General features: G+C 38.1%; 1 protein-coding gene across 25 annotated transcripts in view; it reads right to left on the reverse strand.

The window, feature by feature from the left end:
* CDH8 (cadherin 8) overlaps positions 1-24,437 on the reverse strand; it is a 1,221,794-nt gene that overhangs the window by 130,545 nt on the left and 1,066,812 nt on the right. For all 25 annotated transcript variants that reach the window (XR_014805726.1, XR_014805728.1, XR_014805725.1 and 22 more), the window contains one exon: positions 6,698-6,834. Coding sequence is in view for 22 of the 25 variants with exons in the window: in XM_084959944.1 (XP_084816070.1) it covers positions 6,698-6,834 (137 nt within the window). In the remaining 3 variants the exon portion in view is untranslated. The remainder of the gene's footprint in view (positions 1-6,697; positions 6,835-24,437) is intronic.

Consider the following 24,437-nt stretch of genomic DNA (forward strand, 5'->3'; position numbering starts at 1 on the left):
TCTGATATTTGGGAGCCCCTTGACTAGTCCTACCCCTGAATTTCACTGTCCACCTGAGGCTTTCATCACCCTTTCCCTTCAGCGAGAATTATTCAAATGGATAATAGCTTCTCTCCATCTGCTTCCACTCAATTCTATGTAAGGGAATGATACTGATCTTAAAGAATCTCTAGTCCTGATTATGCCACAGGCAATAGATACAGACATTACATATTTGAATGAGAACTTGATGTAAGATCTAAAGTTTTTAGTTCAATCAGGCACCTCAAGAGTATGTTTGCTTCATTTTGAGGGCCTTTCTTTAGCCACTGGTCAATCTACCATGCTGAAACCGGGCACAGGAAGAATCAGTGAACAAGCATATTAGCTGTGTAATGAAGAAAAACAACTGTACCTAGTGCTAACACATAGTCACAGTGACCAATTTTGTTGTGGGGAGGAGGAGTAAAAGACGACATAAACCAAATAGTTTAAAATTAAGATGTTATTCAAAGCCTATGGCTAAGGCTATATTAACAAGAACACGTGCAATTTATTCAAGATCTAAAGGTTATAGGTAGATTTTTAAGTTAAGAGGTACAGTTCCATCACTTTTAATTCAATTGCTACTACACCCTAAATTTTAAGAAATAATTATGATTCCCATTTCATAGATGGGAAAACAGTGAGCTCGAGAGGGGAAATAATTTGCCCCAGAGTAGATGGCCATGATGTGACTAATTCCATCCAACTCCAGGACCCCAGATTTCTCTAAACAATGAGTTCCCTATAAAGATATATTTTTCCTAAGTAGCCTGGGTTGGACAAAACAATGATTCTGGCAACTGGGCTGTATGCCAGGAAGAAACATTCCTTAAGTGCTATCAAACTAGTGTGTCCCTGGGAGATTTAACCATCGTTAGTGAAAAGCTTCATTTGCGATATTGTGTGCAGCCTCCTGCAGTGGGCTAGAGCAATGCATTATCACTAACTCAAAGAGATTAATTTAATGGGCAATTATATGCTTCCTGCTTTACATACTTTCAGGTAACCAACAGTACTCGGCTTTCTGTAAATGCCAGTTGCCTGCTCTCAGGGACACAGTGTCAGCGGGTTTCCCTTCTTTCCATCCCACATCACCACTTTCTCTGGGAAAGATATTCTAAACTGACATTCCCTACCTCTGAAATGCTCCTGCAGAGACTATTCTAAGCACATGTGTGCCCTTACTGTCCCCAATATCCTTTATCTCTCAGACAGCTGTGCTTGTTACTCATGCTGTTCTCTTAAGAAGGTCTTACTGTCCTGCCCAACCTCAAGGAAGCTTGTGTATCATCTAAGAAGCCTTGGCTCAAACCTCAACTCAGTGAAATAATACTCATCATCACAGGAATAACAAAAAAATAAAGACCAAAACACACAAACAGAAGAACACCTCACCTCTTTCTACCTTCCTTCACAACATAATAATTATGTTTTTAATTTACAATTATATTAATTAGAGGATAATTTAATTAAATGTACATCTGATGGGGAGAGTGGAGAGGAGGTAGGAGAACTTCTTAAAAGTGAGTTCCTGAATGGCTGACTTGAGAGTCTAAGTAAGTCCTAGGCAAAAGCTTCAACACAGTTTGATTTAACCAGCAGCCCAGGTGACTGAGACACACAGGATATGTCGAGTTCTCTGTGAACTTCATCGAAATGAACTATCACTCTCACCAGTCAGAATGGCCATCATCACAAAGTCCTCCAGCAATAAATGCTGGAGAGGATGTGGAGAAAAGGGAACTCTCCTATACTGCTGGTGGGAATGTATTGTGGAGAGCAGTGTGATGGTTCCTTAAAAAACTATATATAGAACTACTGTATGATCCAGCAATCCCACTCCTGGGCATCTATCCAGAGAAAACCATATTTCAAAGAGACAAATGCACCCCAATGAATGAAATGCAATGCATGCATGCCAGAGCAGCACTATTTACAAACTAAGACATGGAAGCAATCTAGATGTCCATCAAGAGAAGACTGGGTAAAGATGTGGTATATATATACACAATGGAATACTATTCAGCCATAAAAAAACAAAATCATGCCAGTTGCAGCAACATGGATGGAACTAAAGACTCTCATACTGCGTGAACTAAGTCAGAAAGAGAAAGACAAATACCATATGATATCATTTATATCTGGAATCTAATATACGGCACAAATGAACCTTTCCACAGAAAAAAAAAATCATGGACTTGGAGAAGAGACTTGTGGTTGCCAAGGGGGAGGGGGAGGGAGTGGGATGGATTGGGAGCTTGGGGTTAATAGATGCAGACTAATGCCTTTGGAATGGATTAGCAATGAGATCCTACTGTGTAGCACTGGGAACTATGTCTGGTCACTTATGAATAGAGCATGATAATGTGAGAAAAAAGAATGCATACATGTATATGTGACTGGGTCACCATGTTGCACAGTGGAAAATTGACAGAACACTGTAAACCAAGTGTAATGGAAAAAAAAATAAAAATCATTATATAAAAAAATAAATAATAACAAAAACAACAACAACAAAAAAATAGGAATAGAATTCCCCTCTGAACAGCTCCAAAGCCTGGCTTTGTCCATTAGGCAATATCCCTCCCCTGAATTATATACATTAGAATAGGAGGACCTGAGCGAAGTCAGACATGTTCATTCTTCCACTGCACTCCTGTCCCTGCCCTAGCCTTCTGCTTTGCACAGGAGAACTACCTCGCTCACTCACTTACTCACTTCAGGAAAAGATTTGTCAGTATCGGAAGCTCAATTTAAGAAGGAAGATGAAAGGAAAGAAGACAGAGCAGAGAGTTCCTCCTGAAGCAGGCATTTAAGAATATGTAATATGTAGTTAGATAATATGGATGGATTAGGAATCTGGGGTTAGTAGTTGAAAGCTCTTGCATCTGGGCAGACAATGAGATCCTGCTGTATGGCACAGGGAACTATATATCTTAATCACTTGTAACAGAACATGATGGAGGATAATGTGAGAAAAAGAATGTGTGTATATATATATATATATATATATATATATATATATATATATATGTATGACTGGGTCACTTTGTTGTACAACAGAAATGGACAGAACACTGTAAATCAATCATAACCAAAAAGTTTTTAAAAAAAGGGTACCAATTCTGCCTCTGCCTCTGTGCTCTCTTTGGGGCAAGTTACATAACCTGCGTCTGAGTTTCCTTGATGAAAAATGCATATAATAATAGTGCTTCCTTTCAAAGAGAGAAGTGAAAATTAAGTGCATCCTAGGGATTATACAATACTTTTTCAGGGTTTATTTTAATTAGCTAAATTTACTTTAAGCCTTCATCACCGTGGTACACAGCAGCCATGCACAAGCAATGGGGCTGCTACCAGCAAAGATACTTAGCAGAGATGCACTGTACAAGCTTAACCTCTTGTTAGCACTTGGGCCTCTAACTGCCAGCTCATGTAATGAGATGTGCCTGTTGATTGTGTTGGCAAGTCAGACCTATTACCACTGAAATACTTGGGACATACACACAGTGAAGCATCTCAGCCTTGATTAAGTGAATGTGACACAAAAGGATAAAGGATGACATCTCCATTCTCATTAAGAGATAACAGATGGACTTTCCTAAAATCCATTTTTTAGCTTAATTTCATTTGCTTAAATCTTTTATCTGATGAGATGGTATTCCAAAAGTGATTTTAAATTGTTCTCCCTGGAATGAATATTCCTTTATTTTTATTAGAACCTCCCCCTATGGGGTTCTCATGCCCTGGGTAGTTTCAAACATTCATCTCATCCAAGTACAATAAATCTCCCTTTAATATTTTTTCCAAGACATGGTCTGTGGCTTTGGAAGATAAACATTACATGATGAGCTAAATAATAAAACTGAGTCAAAACAAGTTTCTAACTCAATTTTTTTCTTAAGTTCTCTATGATCTTAGTATTTTGACTTCCTTTCATGATTTAGAATAAAGATAACCTAATTGTACATTTAAAATTTCTAGATTTATGCCCACCTCAGCTTGTATTTTACAGCTAAAAATTAAAGTTCTCTCCCCATTCTTGTTGGGTCTAAGAAAGGTACATGAAAACATTCAAAAAATGTTTAGTTTTCAATCTGAGTTTTAAAAAAAGACAGAAAAATTAATAAAAGGTGAGATAACTCCCACTGATTTCAACAGAATAATGTAAGTTTGGATTATATATTTTTAATTCTATTACAGTTCAAAGAAAAGCTGAAGGTTGTCATGTGAACAGAATCATTTCCCATTTGGTTTCTACAGGAGCTAATTGTAAAACTGATTCTGGGACATATTTGAGTGATGTCTCTCAAGCCATGAAGAAAATTATAGCTTGTCTATATTTTAATATTTTTGAATCAATCATAATTCATTGGAGATTTGTTGTAGCACTTTCTTCACACCATCAGCATGGGACCACTTGCCATTCCCAGTACTCATCATCTCCTTCCTAACCTCTGTGTTACATATGGCTACATCAGCAGAATCCAACTCATCCTTTCATATGCAGGGACTTCTCATCCTTTCATATGCAGGGACTTCCAAAATAAGGACAACTCCAAATGGTCCAGGGTTTTTGTCTATTTCACTCACTGCTATATCCCCAGACACTAGAACAATGCTTGGGTAGTACTGAAGACTTGTTCATTGATGACTGAATGAATGAACAGATAAATGTCTTCCCTGACTGGGTTGGGGACCCTTGTCACCCTGGAGTTAACAGCTCATTATCCTGGAGCACCTGCTTTTGTGTCTGTCTGCCTTTCTTGCCTGGAATTCCCTGCAAATGAGTTTTTGTTTCTGGATTGCCCCTGAAATGTTTCTTAACTGCCTGTTCTGCGTATTTCATTTCCTTTTACTCTTTAGAATAGATTGCGTGTATTCGTAAGATTAGGGTCTCTTTTATGAGTATTTAAGTGAAGGCATCCATCCCCTAAAAAAAAGTGTCATGATTAAGGCTGAGCTGGGTTATTATAGTCAATACATGAGAAAATTCCTTTATAAGTAATTATTGCCTACATGCTTTAAAGAAAACCATGGTCCTTTAGAGCATTTTTGTAGCCTTAAACAAATCTAAATAGACAGTTTTTTCAAAGAAGCTTAAGGTGATGTTATATGGCTTCGACATTGTGAATTATCAAAATTGTCCATCTGTACCTCTCCATTTGGGGTTAATGCTTCTAATAAACTAAAGCCACCAAGTAGAATACTTCGTTTGCTTTATCCCTTAATGTGACAAGGGGAAACTACGGTCAGAGTAATCTACTGGAGAAGACAGTGGTACTCCTAAGACAGGGAAAACATCAAAGTTTCCAAAGCACTATTCTCCCCCCCCATCTCAACGTGGCTGCAATTTCCTTGCCTGCATAGAGGTGGCCAAAAGAAACGTTATGCAGTCTTGACTTGTCACTTTCTCACACAGTTTTGTGTTTTGTTTTGTTTTTAGTAAGGCTCCATGGAAGGCATTACTCCCACATCGCAGAATAAGGAAAAAGCATGCCGTTGCTGAAGGTCTAGATTACTCTTCTTCTGACGAGCAAACTACTCACCTATCTTAGAGTTACGTCCCCTATTTTCATTTTGGCTGTGAAACCAGTGCAGATTTTAGAGGGAGTACATAGAGCAGATTTTAGGGCCTACCTCCTTTATACTGTATATATGCCCATGAATCTCTCTTAACGTAGGTTTTTGTTTCCTTAGTCAGATTCCCTCAACCCCGGTCCCCTCACAAATATTGTCTCCCTTGAGCTAATGTAAACTGTTTAAGTCCTTATCTGCTCCTTCATGGAAAGATGACAGTCAGAAAATATGCAAAATATTATTGACTTGGAAATAAAATGAGCGTCAGAGCCCTGTGCATGTTTTCGTATAATAGAAAATTGGAGAGGCAGAGTGCAAGTTCTCAGACAGTATAGCACTGAATTTTACCATGTAGCTATTATTTAGAGACTCAATTGTGGTGTCATTAAGTGTAATCAAAGAAGCTATGCTCATTAAAAATTGGCAAAAAGACTAACATATGTTATTTTAACAACCCTGGAACCACCTCTGATAAAAAGGCTTACATTTTTACATGTAATTTGTGAAGAATCTTATATCGAAGATATAATTTTACATAGTCTATGATTACTGTGTAAAATACATTAACTCTAAAAAGCAAAACAAAAATAAAATCATCTATAATATCATCTCCCCAAAATGATGTATATTGACAGTGTAAATTTTCCTTCTACATATTTGGCATGTATATGTGCGTGCAGATATACATAGTTTAAATATGTAATAGTTTCTATATTTTCTATATGTTAATGTCCACTTATTTAAATTATACTATGTAGTGCCTGAATTCTATTTTTTTAACCTATCCTCTTATACTATTTCCCCACATTATAGTATGCAAAACATTATTTTTAATGGCTGAACAATGGATATGAGAGTAAGAGTATCTGGATATGAGAACATTTCTTCTCACATATATTGCAACCTTTGGATAATTTGCCAGACTGTAAATTATTTCCTGTTGAGATGACACATTCAAAGGCTCCCTGGGAACGATAAAATAAGCTCCAATGCCAAAATATCTAATTGAAACTGGGACCACTTATCATACGATCACTAGGCATAAACTGACCCCAGCCACACAAGGAAGAAATGAACAAACCCAGGCACTTACTGATTTCAGTAGCGATGATGGTTATGTTGTGCCATACGCTTAATTCTCTGTCAAGGGGTGTTGCAAGGGTTATCTTCCCATCATCTGCATTAATGTTGAATTGTCTCTCCAGGTCAGTGTGCCGGTCGATGGAAAACCTACAAAACAGATACATCCGTCATCTACCTCAGTGTTTATGTGATCCATACATTCCACAGCAGCCCTTTAGTAATCCTTAGAGAGCCATAGTTGTGCAGTCAAATGAATTGGGAAACTCAACGGTATCATAATTTGTAAAACAAAAGGACTGAATGAGGAACAAGAAACTTAATAATTATTGTCCAAGGAGTAATTAGCTACATATGCAACATGGAGGTCATAAACTGCCATCAGTTTCAATAGGTAACATCTTCAAAAATGGATGCTGATGAAGAGTTAATTGGACAATCTATCACATTTATTGGACAGCTTATGATAATTAGCAGTTGCCACAAAATACCATATAAAACAATGAAATTAGCCCAAAGCAGGATGAAGCTGGACAGCAAGTTATTTACAGCAGTTCGAAGGAAATGTCTGTGTTAAACACATATGTGATCAGACAGCAGGTATGTTTTTGTTGCTGCTGCTGTTGGTTTGTTTTCATTTTTTTAAAATTTTAACTAAAATATATATTTAGGGAGTTCCCATCATGGAGCAGCAGAAACGAATCTGACTAGGAACCACGAGGTTGTGGGTTTGATCCCTGGCCTCGCTCAGTCGGCTGAGGATCTGGCATTGCCATGAGCTGTGGTGTAGGTCACAAACATGGCTCGGATCCTGCGTTGCTGTGGCTGTGGTGTAGGCCGGCAGCTGTAGCTCTCATATGACCTCTAGCCTGGAAATCTCCATACACCATGGGTGCAGCCCTAGAAAAAAGCAAATATATATGTATTTTTATTTTTAGATTTCCTATCAGTCTCTGCCCATAGAACTCAGATGTGGACTGTTCTATAGAAACGATTTTTAAAAACTGTAATAGAGGAGAGCTCTTATAGCATAGCAGGTTGAGGATCCGGCATTGGCACAGCAATGGCTCAGGTTGCTGCTGTGGCAAGGATTCAGCCCCCTGGCCTGGGAATTTTTGTATGCTCGGACACAGACCAAAAACAAAAAAAAAAAAAAAAAAAAAAAGATATTTTAGCAGATTTGCAATACAAGATTTAATGAAATTTAAAACTTTAAATGGATAGGTTAGTGGTTCTTCTAGTGAGAAAACCATTTCAGGTAAGACCAACATTAACATGTTTTGTTTGTGGGGCCAAACGCTTCTCCAGAATTAAGCATCAAGACCATACAGGAGTTATTTTTTTCCAAAACACTTATTAATATCCTTTTTATACACCAAGATCTGAGCTTTGGCAATGGAGTACCAAATACAATAAGCTGTGTGTCTTAGGGAGCACAAGGCATGAAGAGAAAAATTGACCCCTAAATAGGCAGTGAATGGAATTAAAAGAAGACAGAACAGAGGCTCAAAGAAGGGTGTTGCAGATTGAAGGTTTGTGTTCCCTCCAAATTTATTTGTTAAAATCCTAACCCCTAACATGATAGAGGTGGGAAGTAAGGCCTTTAGGAGGTATTTAGGGTTAGATTAGGTAATGAGGTAGGGCCTTCGTGGTAGGATTAATGACCTTATTAAAAAAAAAAAAAGTAGGAGATACAGGCTCTCTCTGCTCTCCACCAATGAGGATACAGGAAGACAACCATCTGCAAACCAGAAAACGTGCCCTCGCCACCCAGTGGATCTGCTGGTACCTTGATCTTAGGTTTCTCAGCCTCTAGAACTGTGAGAAATAAGTTTTTTGTTGTTTAATCCACCCGTTCTATGGTATTCCACATCTGTATTCATGGCAAAACATATGAATCTGTAGAAGCCCAAATTAAGACCAACATCATGAACAATCCCATTCAGGAGGAAAGACTGAAGAAAATTGTAGTAAAGGTGACTTCCTAGGAAGTGCACATGAAATCTCTCTATTCGCTGGTACCCATTAACCCTAAATATGACACACGGTCTGTGGATATTTAGAGCTGAGCGTATTTTCTTTCTTTCTTTTTTTTACATTTTTATGAACATTTATTATATCATCATTGGGCTTATCAGACACAACCTAGAATAGATTTACAAGGAGATCCTGCTGAATAGCATTGAGAACTATGTCTAGATACTCATGTTGCAACAGAAGAAAGGGTGGGGGAAAAAACTGTAATTGCGATGTATACATCTAAGGATAACCTGACCCCCTTGCTGTACAGTGGGAAAATAAAATAAAAAAAAAAAAAGAATAAGACTATGTTATTATAAGAAAAAGAGAAAAAATAAATTTCCCATATTTTTCTCTCCCCCTTTTTTTTTCTCTTTTTTTAGGTGACTCCCAAGGCATATGGAAGTTCTCAGGTTAGGGGTCAAATCTGAGCTGTAACTGCTGACCTACACCACAGCCACAGCAATGCCAATTCCAAGCTGCATTTGCAACCTACAACCCAGCTCATGGCAATGCCGGATCCTTACCCACTGAGCAAGGACAGGGATTGAACCTGCATCCTCATGGATGCTAGTTGGGTTTGTTACTGCTGAGCCACTATGGGAACTCCTCCCATAATTTTCTGTCTATACTTTTAGTATATTTTATTGCCAACACATTTTATATATATTATATATACATACTTATTTATGTATATCTACTTATTTATGTGCATCCACATCTATCTATAAAGAAGGATGGATGAATGGATGGATGGGTAGACAAATATATAGAGATATAGATAACTTTTCCCTCCTTTTAGCTATTTCTTTTTCATTAGGCGTGCTACTTCCATCTCTTATACCAGATACAAATCTTAAGAAAAAAAGGCATTCCTGTTAATCCTCCCCACCAAACACAGGCATCATTAAATATTTTGGAAGAATATTTAAAAGTGCTTAACTTTACTGACAATAGTTTATTGCTAAATTCCTTGATGAAAACATGTACCATGAAATTATAACTCCTGGTTTAGTAAAGACTTAGCTACAAAGAAAACTAAGACACTGATTTGCATCTATACACCAGGAATTTACAAACCAACCCCGTGCCCAACCCTCAGAATGATTAGGGAAATTCAGAAAGGATTTAAGAACCCAGAGGCATATCTGGATTAACAGTGCTGGCAAAATAATCCTAAGCATGAGGAAATAAGTGGTTCATTGCAAAACATTTGAATCTGCTGTATTATGGAAAAAAAGACTAAAAGTCATTTTCCTGGGGAACAATGATTATGGATTAGACCAATGAGGTTCCAAGTTTAACTATAAAATAATTGAGCAGACATGTCTTTTGCTCCAGATACCATGAACACTTTGTCTCTTAAAAGAGCTAAGAAATGTCCAGAGGATTAATTATCACTTTCTGCATCATATTCACAAATAAACTTTGCAGGCTTTGCTGGGTTCTAGTAATTTTATTATCGCACTGTTGATGTTTCACACATTCATGCACCAATCAAATTCCCAGAAGCCACAGTAAATGAGAATCATTCTAATCACTGATACTCATGAATCCCCAATCTGAAACACAATCCATGGCTATTTGATTGCTGTCCAGTAAATACCTACAACTTGTGGCTAAGTAGTAGCACTGGGGACAATGACAGAGTTTGCAAGTTGGTATTAAAAAAAAAAAAAGTTTTCCCTACAGTAGGACCTCATTACTTAACCACTCTAAATGTAATAGTTTGACTCTACTATCCCCCAATTCCCAGCCTATCCCACTCCCTCGCTCCTCCCCCTTGGCAATCTTGGCTGTTCTCTATGTCAATGAGTCTGTGTCTATTTTGTAGAAGGTTCGTTTGTGCCATATTTCAGATTCCACATAAAAGTGACAGAACATGATGGAAGATAATACGAGAAAAAGAATGTATATATAGGTATGACCAGGTCACTCTGCTGTACAGCAGAAATTGGCACAACATTATTAATACCCTAAACTTTAATTTTAAAAAAATGCTCGTTTAAGCCCTTACTGAAATCTGTATCATGCAGAACTCAAATTTGGAATAAATTATATCTCTAATATTTATGCATTGCTGTTTCTGGAATATTAATAAATTCATTGATCCTTAGTTTCTTCACAGGTCAAAGAGAAAGTACTCAGCTCCCAAGTGTGGATGTAAAGATTAAAAATAAAGCATAAATCAGTCCCTGGTACTTAGTAGATGCTAAAATGAGATCCTGCTGTTTAGCACTGGGAACTCTCTCTAGTCACTTATGATGGAACATGTAATGTGAGAAAAAAGAATGTATACATGTATGTGTAACTGGGTCACCATGCTGTACAATAGAGAAAGAAAAAAAGGTAAAAAAGCAAAAAAAAAATAAAATAATTTTCAGGAAAAAAAATACATATTCATCATCATCAAATTAGTAAAATCATCATGTCCCTTTAATGAAACCTGATAAACTCCCACACTTGGAAGGTGGTGGAGAAAGGCCCTTTCTTAACAGTTTATAAATAGCATAAAAGTGGAAAAACATTTAGGTGTTATTTAACTCCCATAACTCTAAGAGAGGCAGGGATATTTTTCTCATTTTTAAAAGATCCAGTTCATGACAGACTTTATGGGGTGAGTCATAAGAATTTATAAAATAGGCTATAAATACAGCCCTTTAGTAAGATCAGAGGTAAGAATGTCATAATATTACAAGATTACACAATGGGAGGAACTTGATGGGGGGGAAAATGACTTAGTTTAAAATTCCGTTTAAAGTCTACCTCAACTATTTCATGAAGCCTCCTGCTTCCTTTGCAGACATTTTACACAGTTTATTGCCCAGTACACTTTTATGACAAAGGCTTTCGAGAATTGCTAAACAGCTCGAAAATCCAGATACAGGAACATAGTCAAGAAGCATGCATTAAACACCAAATGTATGCTGAGCACCAAATGTTTATCAAGCAGTGCTAGGTGCCTTTTTGTTTTTGCATCCTTCTCTTATGGTTTTTTGTAGAATGGATACAAGAAAAATCACTTTTACATAGGTATGATTTAGTGTGTTATTAATCTCTCTGAGCCTTTGTTACCTAATCTGTAAAAATTATAATAGGTTTTGTGAGATTTAAATGAGGTAATACCTATAGCATACTTATTACCGTGTCTGACACATAATTCGTGCTCAGTAAATATCCACTGAAAATATTGAATGCTGTTATCTGTAAACAGTAGGTTTCTACTTATGATTCCCAGGCTCTTCCCTCAGGTGTAAGCCAGCATCCTTTTACTCCTTGCTTCTCTGTCCCTAAACAAGTTCATCCGAGTTCTCAAATCAGTGGAAGCAACCACATAGAAGATTTCTTTTTTGCTGATAATGCTGAGGAGAAGGAACACATGGCGAGGTTGATACCTGCATCTCTAGCACCATTTTAGTGTTGATATGTCCATCAACTTTTCTGACCAAAATCTCTGTCCCATGCACTGACCACTCAAACTTGAAAGCATTACTGTACCCATTCACTCTTTGATTCATTTTGATTAATATATAAGCATTTATTATTATAGCTTAATTACATTATATATAAGCTTAAAATGAATTACATAGTTAAAGATTACTCACATTTTTTAAAAAAGCTGCACCTCACTGTGCCGTTTTTAGGAATGTTTTCAGAAGTGGCTTGCTCCCCACCCATAGCTATGCCTCTCATCACTAGCTGCAAAGATTCTGCTTGCTTTCCTCTAGTCTTCTAAACCATCGCCATCTACTCTGTCATCTCAGTTTCTCCCCTCTCATCCTATGATGTGATATAGCTGCCATCAGTAGCAATAAAGGGCAATGCTCAATTGCAAGATTTGGATACAAGCTCTTTCCTTAAGTGAATTAGCAGAGAATAATTTCAAAGAAAACAGGTTAGGTTAAAAATAGCAAATCTAAAGTAACAACAGAAATTTTAGAAACCAATGTACCAAGCAGATTCTCAAGATCTCATGATTTTGGATAGATGTCTCAGAAGTAGATCCTCAAGCCACTCTGTTTTCTGGAATTCCCAATATGTTTTCTGGATAGCAGCAGATTAAGGTAGAAGAAACACAAAGAAACCAAAAAATCTTCAGTGGCCTCTTACTCATGGGATCTCATTGGAACAATGGAACTGGTCATAACCTCACAGGCTCATTTATAAATTAGAAGGAAGTATCCACTTCTCAGAGTGGTACATGGCAGTAAATGAGTTGATATATGACCCAGATACAGTTAATTAATTGGTTAATTAATTAATAGCTGATTCTTCAAACTGTAGAGATCTATTCAAGTCCAGAGTGACTGTGGGTGAGGAACAACCGGAAATGGAAAGATATAAATAAAAATCACCATTCACATCCTTTGGTCGTTTCCCAAGTGACACGGGAAAAAAACAGTTCAAAACTTGTTGTAGTGTTTATCTGTACCAGTTGTCACCTCTTTCAAAATATCTGCTACCATGAATATCTTCACAGAACACAGGCTCTAAGGTGAAGAGATGAAAGGCTATACTGGGTATCCTCACTCTAATACACCAGGAGCCTTCTTAACCTGGCCTGGGCCTTTGGCAATCCCCCTCCTTCAAGGCTGCTCCTCTTATTATTCTATAGTCAAATATTTATTGCACTTTTGCTCTCGAAAGACAAAGAGCAGTTATTTGATTCATCTATCATAACACCACATTGATCTATCATAACACCACATTGATTGGAATCTTGCACTGCAGTTACTCAATAACCGATTATTAGAGGAATGCACATTTATTCAGCATCAATTGTAATTATGTGGAAAACATGGTGTCAAAGAAATATGAGAAAAGGGAGTAGACAGGATGAGAAAGGAAGAAAAAGGAGAAAAAAATGACTTTGGTTGCCACTCTATCTACTGAAACATTCACTGGCATCTATCTTAAAAGTCATAGGACTTATGTTTCCTGGATTGAAGTCTCCATTCTAATTTCTTAAAAATTTACATCTCTTGGAGTTGCTATTCCTTTGAAGATTTCCTTAAGATGCTTCAGACAAGAGACATTTGAGAAAAGAAGATTACACTTTGGCGAGTCATCTTCTTACCATAACAAGAAGAAACTTCTTATTAACACGGGGTGGGGGAGTGGTATGTGGGCAAACGGGTTCCTTGAGTAACATTAACATCAATTCTAATGATGAAAGTTTTAGAAATAGACATTCGCAGTCCAAAACAAACAGTATGTTTGAGAAACTGCATCTCCCTGATAACCAATGTTCACAGAAACCCTACATAAGCTTTCCCATTTTATTCCAACATACTCCTGGTTTGCTACAATACTAGAGTCCCTCTGACCTACAGTAGTATGCTTTAGAAATAAATGATAAAGACTTCATCATTTTACTTTCTGAAGTTAAAGCTACGGATGCAAGGAAATTGCTACCTAGATGCTTAGCACTTTGTCTGGAGATCTAATTTAACTTACTGCACTCTGACCACGCACACAAACTTGGTCACCAGTTCTCTCAATCAAGAGTAGTCTGCAGAGATCAGAAGTTAATCTAAGAAGATGCCACTGGTGCAGTGGTTGAGAATAGGTCAAAATGGACAACTGGGTAATATTATGTTGAAAAATAGCACCCTTTCTGCATTGCTGCTACTGTTTATATTAAATTACCACTTTTGCCTGAGTCATATGTTTACTCAATTAACACACCTCAACTGCCTACATTTCATACCAGTATTTGGCATAAAATCGTACCTCGTGTGTGTATATAAGGCAGGTTTTTTTGTCAATACATAAATATTATATGTTCATACACATTCATTCATTTAAAGCATCGTCTGCCTCCCAATCTCGCTCCCAAATACTACACACCTACAGAGACCCTCTGCTTCCTGCTGAATTTGTTGTTTGCAATACAGAATACCAGATTCTGATACTATCAAGAACATTTTAAGGATGTACAGAACCAAGCTCCCAATGTCGAGGAGACTTCTCTTTCACTCCCAATGACTTCAGTGCCGCATGAGAAAGTACAGAAAAAAAGTCTGGTGTGCATATAGCCAGCAACACTGATTGTCTTGATAATCAGATGACGATAAATAAGTTTCTCTTAATAAGTTATTCTGAACAACATGCTTTCTGATAGAAAATTTGTTAAGTACCTGATAATTTTTCCAGAGAAAGACCTTTTTATTCTTACCTTTTCTGCTAATCCAACTTATATATCTATCCTCAGTTTCTTCATCTGAAAAATGAGAGCAATATGGTTGCTTTCTTTTAAAGTTTAAGGTAAATCCCAAATGAGATAATGTACTATACATCCCCTTTCGCATTTTAGAAATGGTTTTACACTGAGAATTTATCATTATTTCTAGAAGACACTCTGCCAAATATCTAGGTTTTTAAAATAAGAAAACAAAATATTTGAAAGATTCTAGTATTTGGTGTCCATGTGGAGAGACATATAATGTGGTTGTATTTTGATGTGCTGTTTTCTCCAGAAGGATGAAGCAGATTCACCCACTACAATCATCCTCAGAGACCTTTATTTATTTAGGGTCAAATACAGAAATCTCAGATTCCAAATCTGTTGGTTCAACAAATCCCATTTTCTAAATATCTGTTCTGTTTTATCATTTGTGCCACTTATACCTTGAAAAGACAGCACCATAATGCCACCATCTCATGTGTAAACTTCTGCAGCTACACAACCCAAATGGATTATTTTTACAATGAATCTCGGATAAAATTTGATTCGTGATTCTTTAATATTTACATAATATCTTCGGAGATAATCTTTCATAACTGAGAATTCTAAATATGATATGACAGCAAAAATGCAGAAGAGTACAACACAGTGTTACACACTGTCAAGAGGTCAGATGGAAAATTTTAATTTGTATTTAATTTCAATAAAGTGACTGATTCTTTGGGTCAAATATGATGTTAAATGCTTGAACAAAGTCCTTCTCTCAGACACACTGGTTGTGACTCTCTCATTACATATAATGAAATGTGGCAAACTCTGCAATACAGTAAGGCTGATATTGCAGTGGGTAAGGATCTCCAGATGTGCCTGGGAAAGAGGACGGGTAGTCAGAGAAGACATCTAGAGGATGCAGCATCTGTATGGGGACAGGAAAAATGAGTCGAATTTTCCCAGGTAGAATGTGTCGGGAGAGCACCCTCAGCAGAAGGGAATGCATGGAGAAAATCTTGAGAGTTCGGGTTTGTTTAGGGAACGATAAAATTAAAGGGCCAGACTAGGTGCGGTGAGAGGGAATATCTGACAGAGGAGCAACCCATCATTCCTTTCCAGATGTAATTGGGAAAAAAATATTCAAAAGGAATAATAATCTTTCTAGGGAGACAAAAGTATTTTATACAAAAATGCTCACCCCTAAACATAATGCCTACCCACACGGTCTAATCTAGTCTTATACATTCAAGCACGTGCAAAGCCCACTATCATATCCTTGATGTTTAATAACGGTGACCTAGATACACTTCCTCTTTGGCTAGTGAACAGATCCCGCCCTCCAAATTCTCCACACCCTGGGCTCTGCTCCCTTTCCCAAACCTGTTCTGCCCAATTTCAGATCCTTGGTTTTAAAAGACCTTTAAGATCGTTTGCTGTCCTTCACACCATTAAATATATCTCCAATAATTCTAAACCTCCTTAAGACTTCCATAAACTTTCTCCACATTTACCATGAAGTGACCATCCCAAACTTGACTTGTATTCTGAAGCCTATTTGAAAAACACTTCAACTACGTCTATTCCACTCCCCAGCAAACTGACTTGAAACATACAGGAGAGAGCTAATAAACATTTGAGAGATAGCTGGAAATGGCATTTCTCCTTTTTTTAACACGCTCTCTTCTTAAAATATGCAATATTATGTTTTCCTCTGCAACATTAAGTCAAATCTGATTGTCCTTTGTCAAAAGCAAGGTTGTATAATACATTGTGTCAAATTAGAATGTAGGAATATAAGGAAAAATAAAGGCTTGGTTGAAATGACTCCATAAATATTTGAACATCAGATAAGAGTGTCAATCTCCCTTTGTTGGGATGCAAAACAGGGGATTTATTCTGCCTTATGAGTATAATAACGTTAGATAACACTGTTCAGCCTATACAAGCATCTTTGTTTCTCTCAGAATATAAACATTATTATTGAGTTTTGTCCCCTAGAGGGAACAGAGACTTAACCAATCAGGGAAAAAGAAAAAAACAAAAAACCAAAAAAAACTCAAAAATTTAAAAAATGCCATACCATGGAGTTCCCATCATGGCGCAGTGGATATAAATCCTACTAGGAACCATGAGGTTGCGGGTGCCATCCCTGGCCTCTCTCAGTGGGTTAAGGATGTGGTGTTGCCGTGAGCTGTGGTGTAGTTCGCAGACACGGCTTGGATCTTCCATTGCTGTAGCTGTGGTAAAGGCCAGGAGCCGTAGCTCTGATTAGACCCCTAGCCTGAGAACCTCCATGTGCCGTGGATGCGGGCCTTAAAAAAAAAAGCAAAAAAATTAAAAAATTAAAAATAAATAAAAATAAAAATAAAAATGCCGGACCAGCACTTTCCAATTTGTTTTCCTTCTTTCAAGCTTCTTATGTGATTTTTACTACCCTAGATCTTTTTTTTTTTTTTTTTTTGGTTTGTTTTTTGTTTTTGTATTTTTGGGTCCTTTTTAGGGCCACATCCATGGAATATGGAAGTTCCCAGGCTAGGGGTCAAATGGGAGCTACAGATGCCAGCCTCCACCACAGCCTTAGCAATGCAGGATCCAAGCTGCATCTGCAACCTATACCACAGCTCACAGCAACACCTTTACCCCACTGAGCAAGGCCAGGGATTGAACCTGCATCCTCATGGATCCTAGTTGGGTTCGTTACCGCTGAGCCACAGTCGTAACTCCTCGATCACTTGTTTTAAAATAGTTCATTAATATACGCAATTTGATAGATTTAAATTATTATGCGTCAGGTTTACTGGACCACACTGATAACATTTCAGCTAAATCAACTTCCCGCTTTGGTGTCTACATGTCAAAATGTAGAACAAATCTTTCCTTTTCTCAGAGAAGACACAATAGTGTGTGTAACATGGGTGTGGGAGCTGGATAACTACCTATGCACAGTTCATCACGTTACTCCCCCAGTAGAGAGATCCTGTGTGCTCATTCACAAGGTCCATGGAGATACGAGGGATAAGGTGTAGAAACAGTGGTCAGGAGAGAGCCTTGATACCAGCCCCTTAGAATCTGCCTCAGGTACAGAAAGGTCCTCCAGAAGTTATCTGCAGATTCAGCCAGCAGAGGGTAAAGGCCCTACCATTCCGGCACGACACTGGACTCCTCTGACGACCATCACTCCGTCCAGAGAGGCCCGCTGGGCCAGGCCAAGGCTTTGCTGGGACTCCACCGCAGTTGGACGGCTCCCCTGTCCAGCCTGCTTCTGTCCTCTTCCAGGCACAGGGCCTGGTCTCTAACAAACAAGGGTGTATTTCAAAACTCCATCTACGTCCAGGGAAAACAACCTATAACCATGTGTTTCATGGGAATAAGAATGTGGGTAATTCACAGAGTTAACGTATAATGTAAATGAGATATCTGTGAAGGGCACTGTACTAAAACACTAAGTAGGCAAGAATAAAGAGCCACAAAATATTTCTAGTATCACTCGTTAAATATCTACTCTCGTATCAGAGAATACATGTTAGAGTTTGTTGAACATACTGCAGCAAGTCTATTCCAACTGAAATTCTATTTCATGCCACCTCATGCTTTCCAACTGAGAAATCCTGCTGGAGTCAGAGATTTTGCCAAGACACTGAAATGCAGAGACCAGAGTTTGGCTAAGGCAATCGCCAGCCTCAATTCTAAATACCCTGTGTTGTAGCCATCACCGAGGTCTGGAGAAAGGAAGGGACAGGTCGAAAAATAGGGTATTATTAAAAAAATTCATGCAAAAAAACAAATGCATTCCCCCTTCCAAGTGGGTAAGCATCTCGGTCTTTTTCAGGATGTCCCTTCACAGTCTGTATGGTAGTTATGGTGATCTTCCCCAAAGCCACACTAAACAAAGCCAGGTTTTCCTGGCAGCCTCAATGCAAGGGCACACTGTCACGGGGCCCCCGAGAATGAACATCCCCAGGGTTCTAAGGCAAGCATGAAACATGTCAGTCCCAACATATACAGCTGGATTCTAATACAAAGCATTTCTTTGACTACTATAGGTTTAAAAATATCTTTAAAATCTTATTTTTAGGGCGTTTCCAAGACAGAATAAATGCAAGAATAACAGGAGAGCCAACAGTTCAAATTACTGAAGAAAACCCAAGCCTTGACCAGTCTACTGTAGAAACTCTTTTGTAAAGTAAATATGTTAGGCTTTGCAGGTCCTACTGCCTCGTTCACAACTACACCACTCTGCAGGTCTAGGGCATGAAAGAATGAAGGTAGCTGTGTTGCAATAGAAAACGTGGGAGGCCAGATTCAGCACAGAGGCTATAGCTCAATGACTCTTAGCCTAATGTAATAGGGGTAAAGTAGTTCCTCCTCTAGGCAGGTTCTACAGTAGGGAAATGGGGCACACTTACATAGTAACATAAAAACATATATTCTGTTACACAAACAGGAGTATCATGATATCTACAAAGCTCGATACATTAAAATCTAGAGCTCAGACCAGCACAGATGCCTGGGTGTCCTCCTTTTATATAAGATGCTTCAGAGTCTCTGCAAAACTACAGAAAGTTCAAAGATGAAGTCTCTCCTTCCTAAAGAGTGCAAAGCTCCTCAGCCTATTAACTTATCTGTGAAATTCTAGTGCGAAGAAACCTTAGTTCAAATTGATCTGACTGCACTGTCTTTTGTTCCAATGAGGTTCCTCAGAGCATAGTTAGGGAGAGGCTGTTCTTGGAAGAAGGCAATGCATATCTATTTTTCAAACTTAACAGGCATAAATGCACCTTTGTGTTATAAAAATATTTTGCTAAACATTAGTTTGCAGCCTCTGTATGGAAAATTTATAGAAAGATACAATTTTGAGCCAACTGCAAGTGAAGATGCTATTTAAAGCCACTAATAATGAAATAAACCCCTTAGTTATGAATCAGTTATTATATTTCACTGAACTCCAACTGTTTCTTTCTCACTGTTTAATTTCATTCTAGCTTTTGTTATTATGCCTAAAGAAACCATTTTAACATTTCCTTGCGTGCACTTTGAGTATCAAAAATTCCATCTACAAGTTTTCAGCTTTTTTGCCTCTAATTGCTCTACTGGTTGCTCTAACTGCTTTAATAAATAATATTATCTGAATTTTGCTAGTCCCAGAATTCTAAAGTCCCTGCATCACATATTACTTATTATTCCTCTAAGGAGAAAAAGGAGGCTTTTTCTACCCAAAGCATTTCTTTCTACCGAGAGAGACAAAGCAAAAGAAGGGAGGGAGGAAGGAGGGGGGTAGAAGGGAGGGAATCAAATTGAGGAAAGTTATATACACATAGTCCACCCTTCAAATTAATATTAGGCTCTCTAGAGAGGGAAATATTTCTACTTCAGCATCACTGAATATTTGTGGTTGCTTCTATTCCAATTCACTAGAAAACTAGGAAAACTCGTCCTCTATGTGATCCTAAAGTTGTCATCTAGTTTTAACATTTTTGAATAGCATTAAAGTTTAGCTAGATAAATGAGGAAGATCTGAATTTGACATGGCACTTCAACCAGCCCCTATAGTATAGAACAAGGGCCATGAGGGCTGAGGCTTTGTCTTTATCAAAATTCCTCGGGAAATCATAGATATAGGTAGAGATATAGATCAATCATATTTACCATGCCATATATGGTATACATACATACATACATACATACATATATATATATATACTACAAATACTATGTATATATAGTAATGTAAATGAATGAATTAATAGCTATGTGGCTAAGTGAACATAAAATTTAATTTTTGAGTTTTTAAACTTTTATTTTTTTCTACTATACAGCATGGTGACACAGTTAAACATACATGTATACATTCTTTTTTCTCATATTATCATGCTCCATCACAAGTGACTAGACATAGTTCCCAGTGCTATACAGCAGGATCTCATTGCTAATCCATTCCAAAGGCAATAGTCTGCATCATCTATTAACCCCAAGAACCCCATCCATCCCACTCCCTCCCCCTCCCCCTTGGCAACCACAAGTCTATTCTTCAAGTCCATGAGTTTCTTTTCTGTGGAAAGGTTCATTTGTGCTGTATATTAGATTCCAGATATAAGTGATATCATATGGTATTTGTCTTTTTCTTTCTGACTTACTTCACTTAGTATGAGAGTCTCTAGTTCCATCCATGTTGCTGCAACTGGCATTATTTTGTTCTTTTTTATGGCTTAGTAGTATTCCATTGTGTATATATACCACATCTTCCTAATCCAATCACCTGTCGATGGACATTTGGGTTGATTCCATGTCTTGGCTATTGTGAATAGAGCTGCAATGAACATGCGAATGCACGTGTCTTTATTAATTACTATAGGCAGAATTAGTGGCATTGTGAGTTTTTTGGAAAAATGACTTGGAAGAGACAATCACATTTTAACAGGCTAAGAGTGTGCAAGAATTCCATGGCCAAGTTTTACCTGTTTTAAAAAGAGTTAGTCTGGGTATTCCCTCATGGCTCAGCAGGTTAAAGATCAGGCATTGACACCCCATCAGCTTGGGTCACTGCTGTAGCATGGGTTGGTTCCTCAGCCTGGGATTTCCACATGATGCAGGTGAGGCAAACAAACAAACAGACAGACAAACCTAGTCCTTGTACTAGACCTTTGCACACCATTGGCAGGAATGCAAAGCAGTGCAGTAGCTAAGGAAAACAGTATGAAAGTTCCTCTAAAAATTAAAATAGAATTCCCATATAATTCAGCAGTCTCACTTCTGGGCATTTATTCAAAAGAACTGAAATGATATTAGCACTGCTGTGTTCACTGCAGCACTATTTACAAGAGTCAATATACGGGAACAATCCGAATGTCTGTCAACAGATAAAGAGATAATGAAGATGTGCTATAGAGATAGAATGGAATATTATTCAGCCTTAAAAAGAAGAAAACTCTGTAATATGTGACAACATAGATGGACCTGGAGGACATTATGCAAAGTAAAACAAACCAGTTACAGGGTAATATAGAGCTTATGTGAGACAAATAAAATAGTCAAAATTGGAGTGCCCATCGTAGCTCAGTGGTTAACAAATCTGACTAAGAACCATGAGGTTGTGGGTTCAATCCCTGGCCTCACTCAATGGGTTAAGGATCGAGCGTTGCTGTGAGCACACAGCTCAGATCCCATGTTGCTGTGGCTGAGGTGTAGGCTGGTAGCTGTCACTCTGCTTAGACCCCTAGCCTGGGAAGCTCTATATGCTGTGGGTGCAGCCCTAGAAAATACAAAAAAAAAAAGACAAAAAATAAAATAGTCAAAATCACAGAAGAATAGAATGGTGGCTGCCAGGGACTAGGAGAAAGGGAGAATGAGAAATTTTCTAATCAATAGATATAAAATTTCAGTTTTGCAAGACAAGTAAGTTCTCAGCATATGCTGTACAACCTTGTGCCTAGGGTTAACACTGCTGTTTTATATACTTCAAAATCTGTCAAGGAGTTCCCTCAGGGCTCAGTGGGTTAAGGATCCAGCAGTGTCAGTGCTGTGGCTCTGGGTACCCCTTTTAACAAGGGTTCAATCCCTGGCCCAGGAACTTCCACATGGTGCACAACCTCCCCTCAAAAAAAAATATGTTAAAAGGGCAGATCTCATGTAAAACATTCTTATCACAATTAAAAACAACAACAGAAGACTAGGTCTTTTGAGAGTTATTTCAAGATCAAGGAGAGAATCAATCGATGCACAGTTTATTCACCAAATAATTGCCAGGTTCTCTACAGTATGAGATATTTTCACTTTAGCATCATTGGACATCAGGACTATAAGAAGTGTTTTCAGGGAAAGAGCTCATTAACAGCAAGCCTGGTAACGGTGTTGAATTATAAAAATGCCAGAATACAAGTAGGAAAATAAAAAGCAGTGTCTTGTGTTGAGTGGGCACTTACATTTAAGAGAGGAATTAGGACAACAAAGCACTGGGGCCACCGTGGTCATGTGTCAACCCACTCTGCCTGCTGAATGGCCATCATCCCACTTTTAACTTAAGCAGCTCACATCTTACTCACGGTGACCACTTCGAAAGAAATAGGACGCACCTATCTAAAAAACAGTCGCATGCTGTCTCAGCACCATGGTGACAACAAATACACACTTGACATTAATTTATTGAGGAGGAAAAATGGGCCATAGCAGGTTCACATGAAAGCCCTGACTTATACTTAACACCTACTCTGTGCTGGGAACTTTTACCTGAAGTATAAATGGTTTGCTGCCTATAATGCCATTTCAGATGATCTGTCACTAAATTTCGGCTCAGTAAACATTAGCTGTCATCATCCCACACCTCATGCCAAATAGAAGAACCAAGCAAAGTATGCACGTGGTGGCTGATGGAAAGAAGAAATCTGAGTTTAAACACGGGGCCCACATCCCTGCCGTATCAACACACACAGGAAACTCATCCTTTCAGAGCCTCTGTTTCCTTCTCCATAAACCTGGAATCACATTGACTACTACACTACACTGGTGTCTCTTGTGAGAATTAAGTGAAATGACACATAAGAGAAAATTAGCACCATGTCTAACTCATCAAATACCACTGAACTGTTTCTCCCTTTATCTCCCTAATTATAACTGGTTCACAGCCAATAGAAACAAACCCATACAAAGGGTCTAGACGGATGAGCAAGGGACGCCCCGCCCATACTCTGCTTAATTAATACCAACCTGGTATACTCTCTTTCTTTATTGGTATGCATCCTAGATTGAATGAGACAATTTACAGAAAAGACAGTTTATTATTTCAACTAAATGCTCCTGCTAATTCAATGCACATGGTTTATAATAGCCAAGACGTGGAAACAACCTAAGTGTCCACTGATGGATGAGTGGATAATGTCATACACACATACACACACACACACACACACACACACACACACACACGGAATACTACTCAACCATAAAAAAGAATGAAATCTTGCCATTCGTAAAACCACAGGCAGACCTTGAAGGTACTACTGAACTTAGAGAAGTAAGTCAGAGAAAGGCAAACAGTGTGTGATTTTGCTCATACGTGTCATCTAAAACAAAACAAACAAATGAACAAGCAAAGTAAAACAGAAATAAACTCATAACAGAAAACAGATTAATAACTACCAGAAAGGAAGAATGCTGGGAAGGGGACGGTGAAATAGGTGAAGGGGGTCTGCTGTGTAATGATGGATGGTGACTAGATGTTGGACTATAACACTGTATATCCAAAACATAATTAAAAATAAATGAACACATAAAGTAAGATTTGGTGAAAAAGGATCGGTCCTGCTAAACCATCCCAACCCGCAGGCACATACTCTGAGTCACAGAGATCAGAGGGAGAGAAAGGGGGTGTGACAGAGGGAAAGAAAACAGGCGCTATACAGTCAGAAAACAAACGCACACGAAAACAGATGTGCACCACTGGCTCCTTCTTGACTGTGTGATTCTGAGCAAGTTAGTCAGTCTTTTATCTTAGGTTTCCTCATCTGCTGAATAAGTACACATATTATCACATAGAGGTGTTAAGGAATGAAATGAACCCATT

Source organism: Sus scrofa, chromosome 6 (assembly GCF_054392235.1).
Source record: "Sus scrofa isolate SSC_HxYL_T2T_F1_AM1 chromosome 6, Sscrofa_HxYL_maternal_Yorkshire_Landrace_v2.0, whole genome shotgun sequence".
NCBI classification, from domain to species: domain Eukaryota; kingdom Metazoa; phylum Chordata; class Mammalia; order Artiodactyla; family Suidae; genus Sus; species Sus scrofa.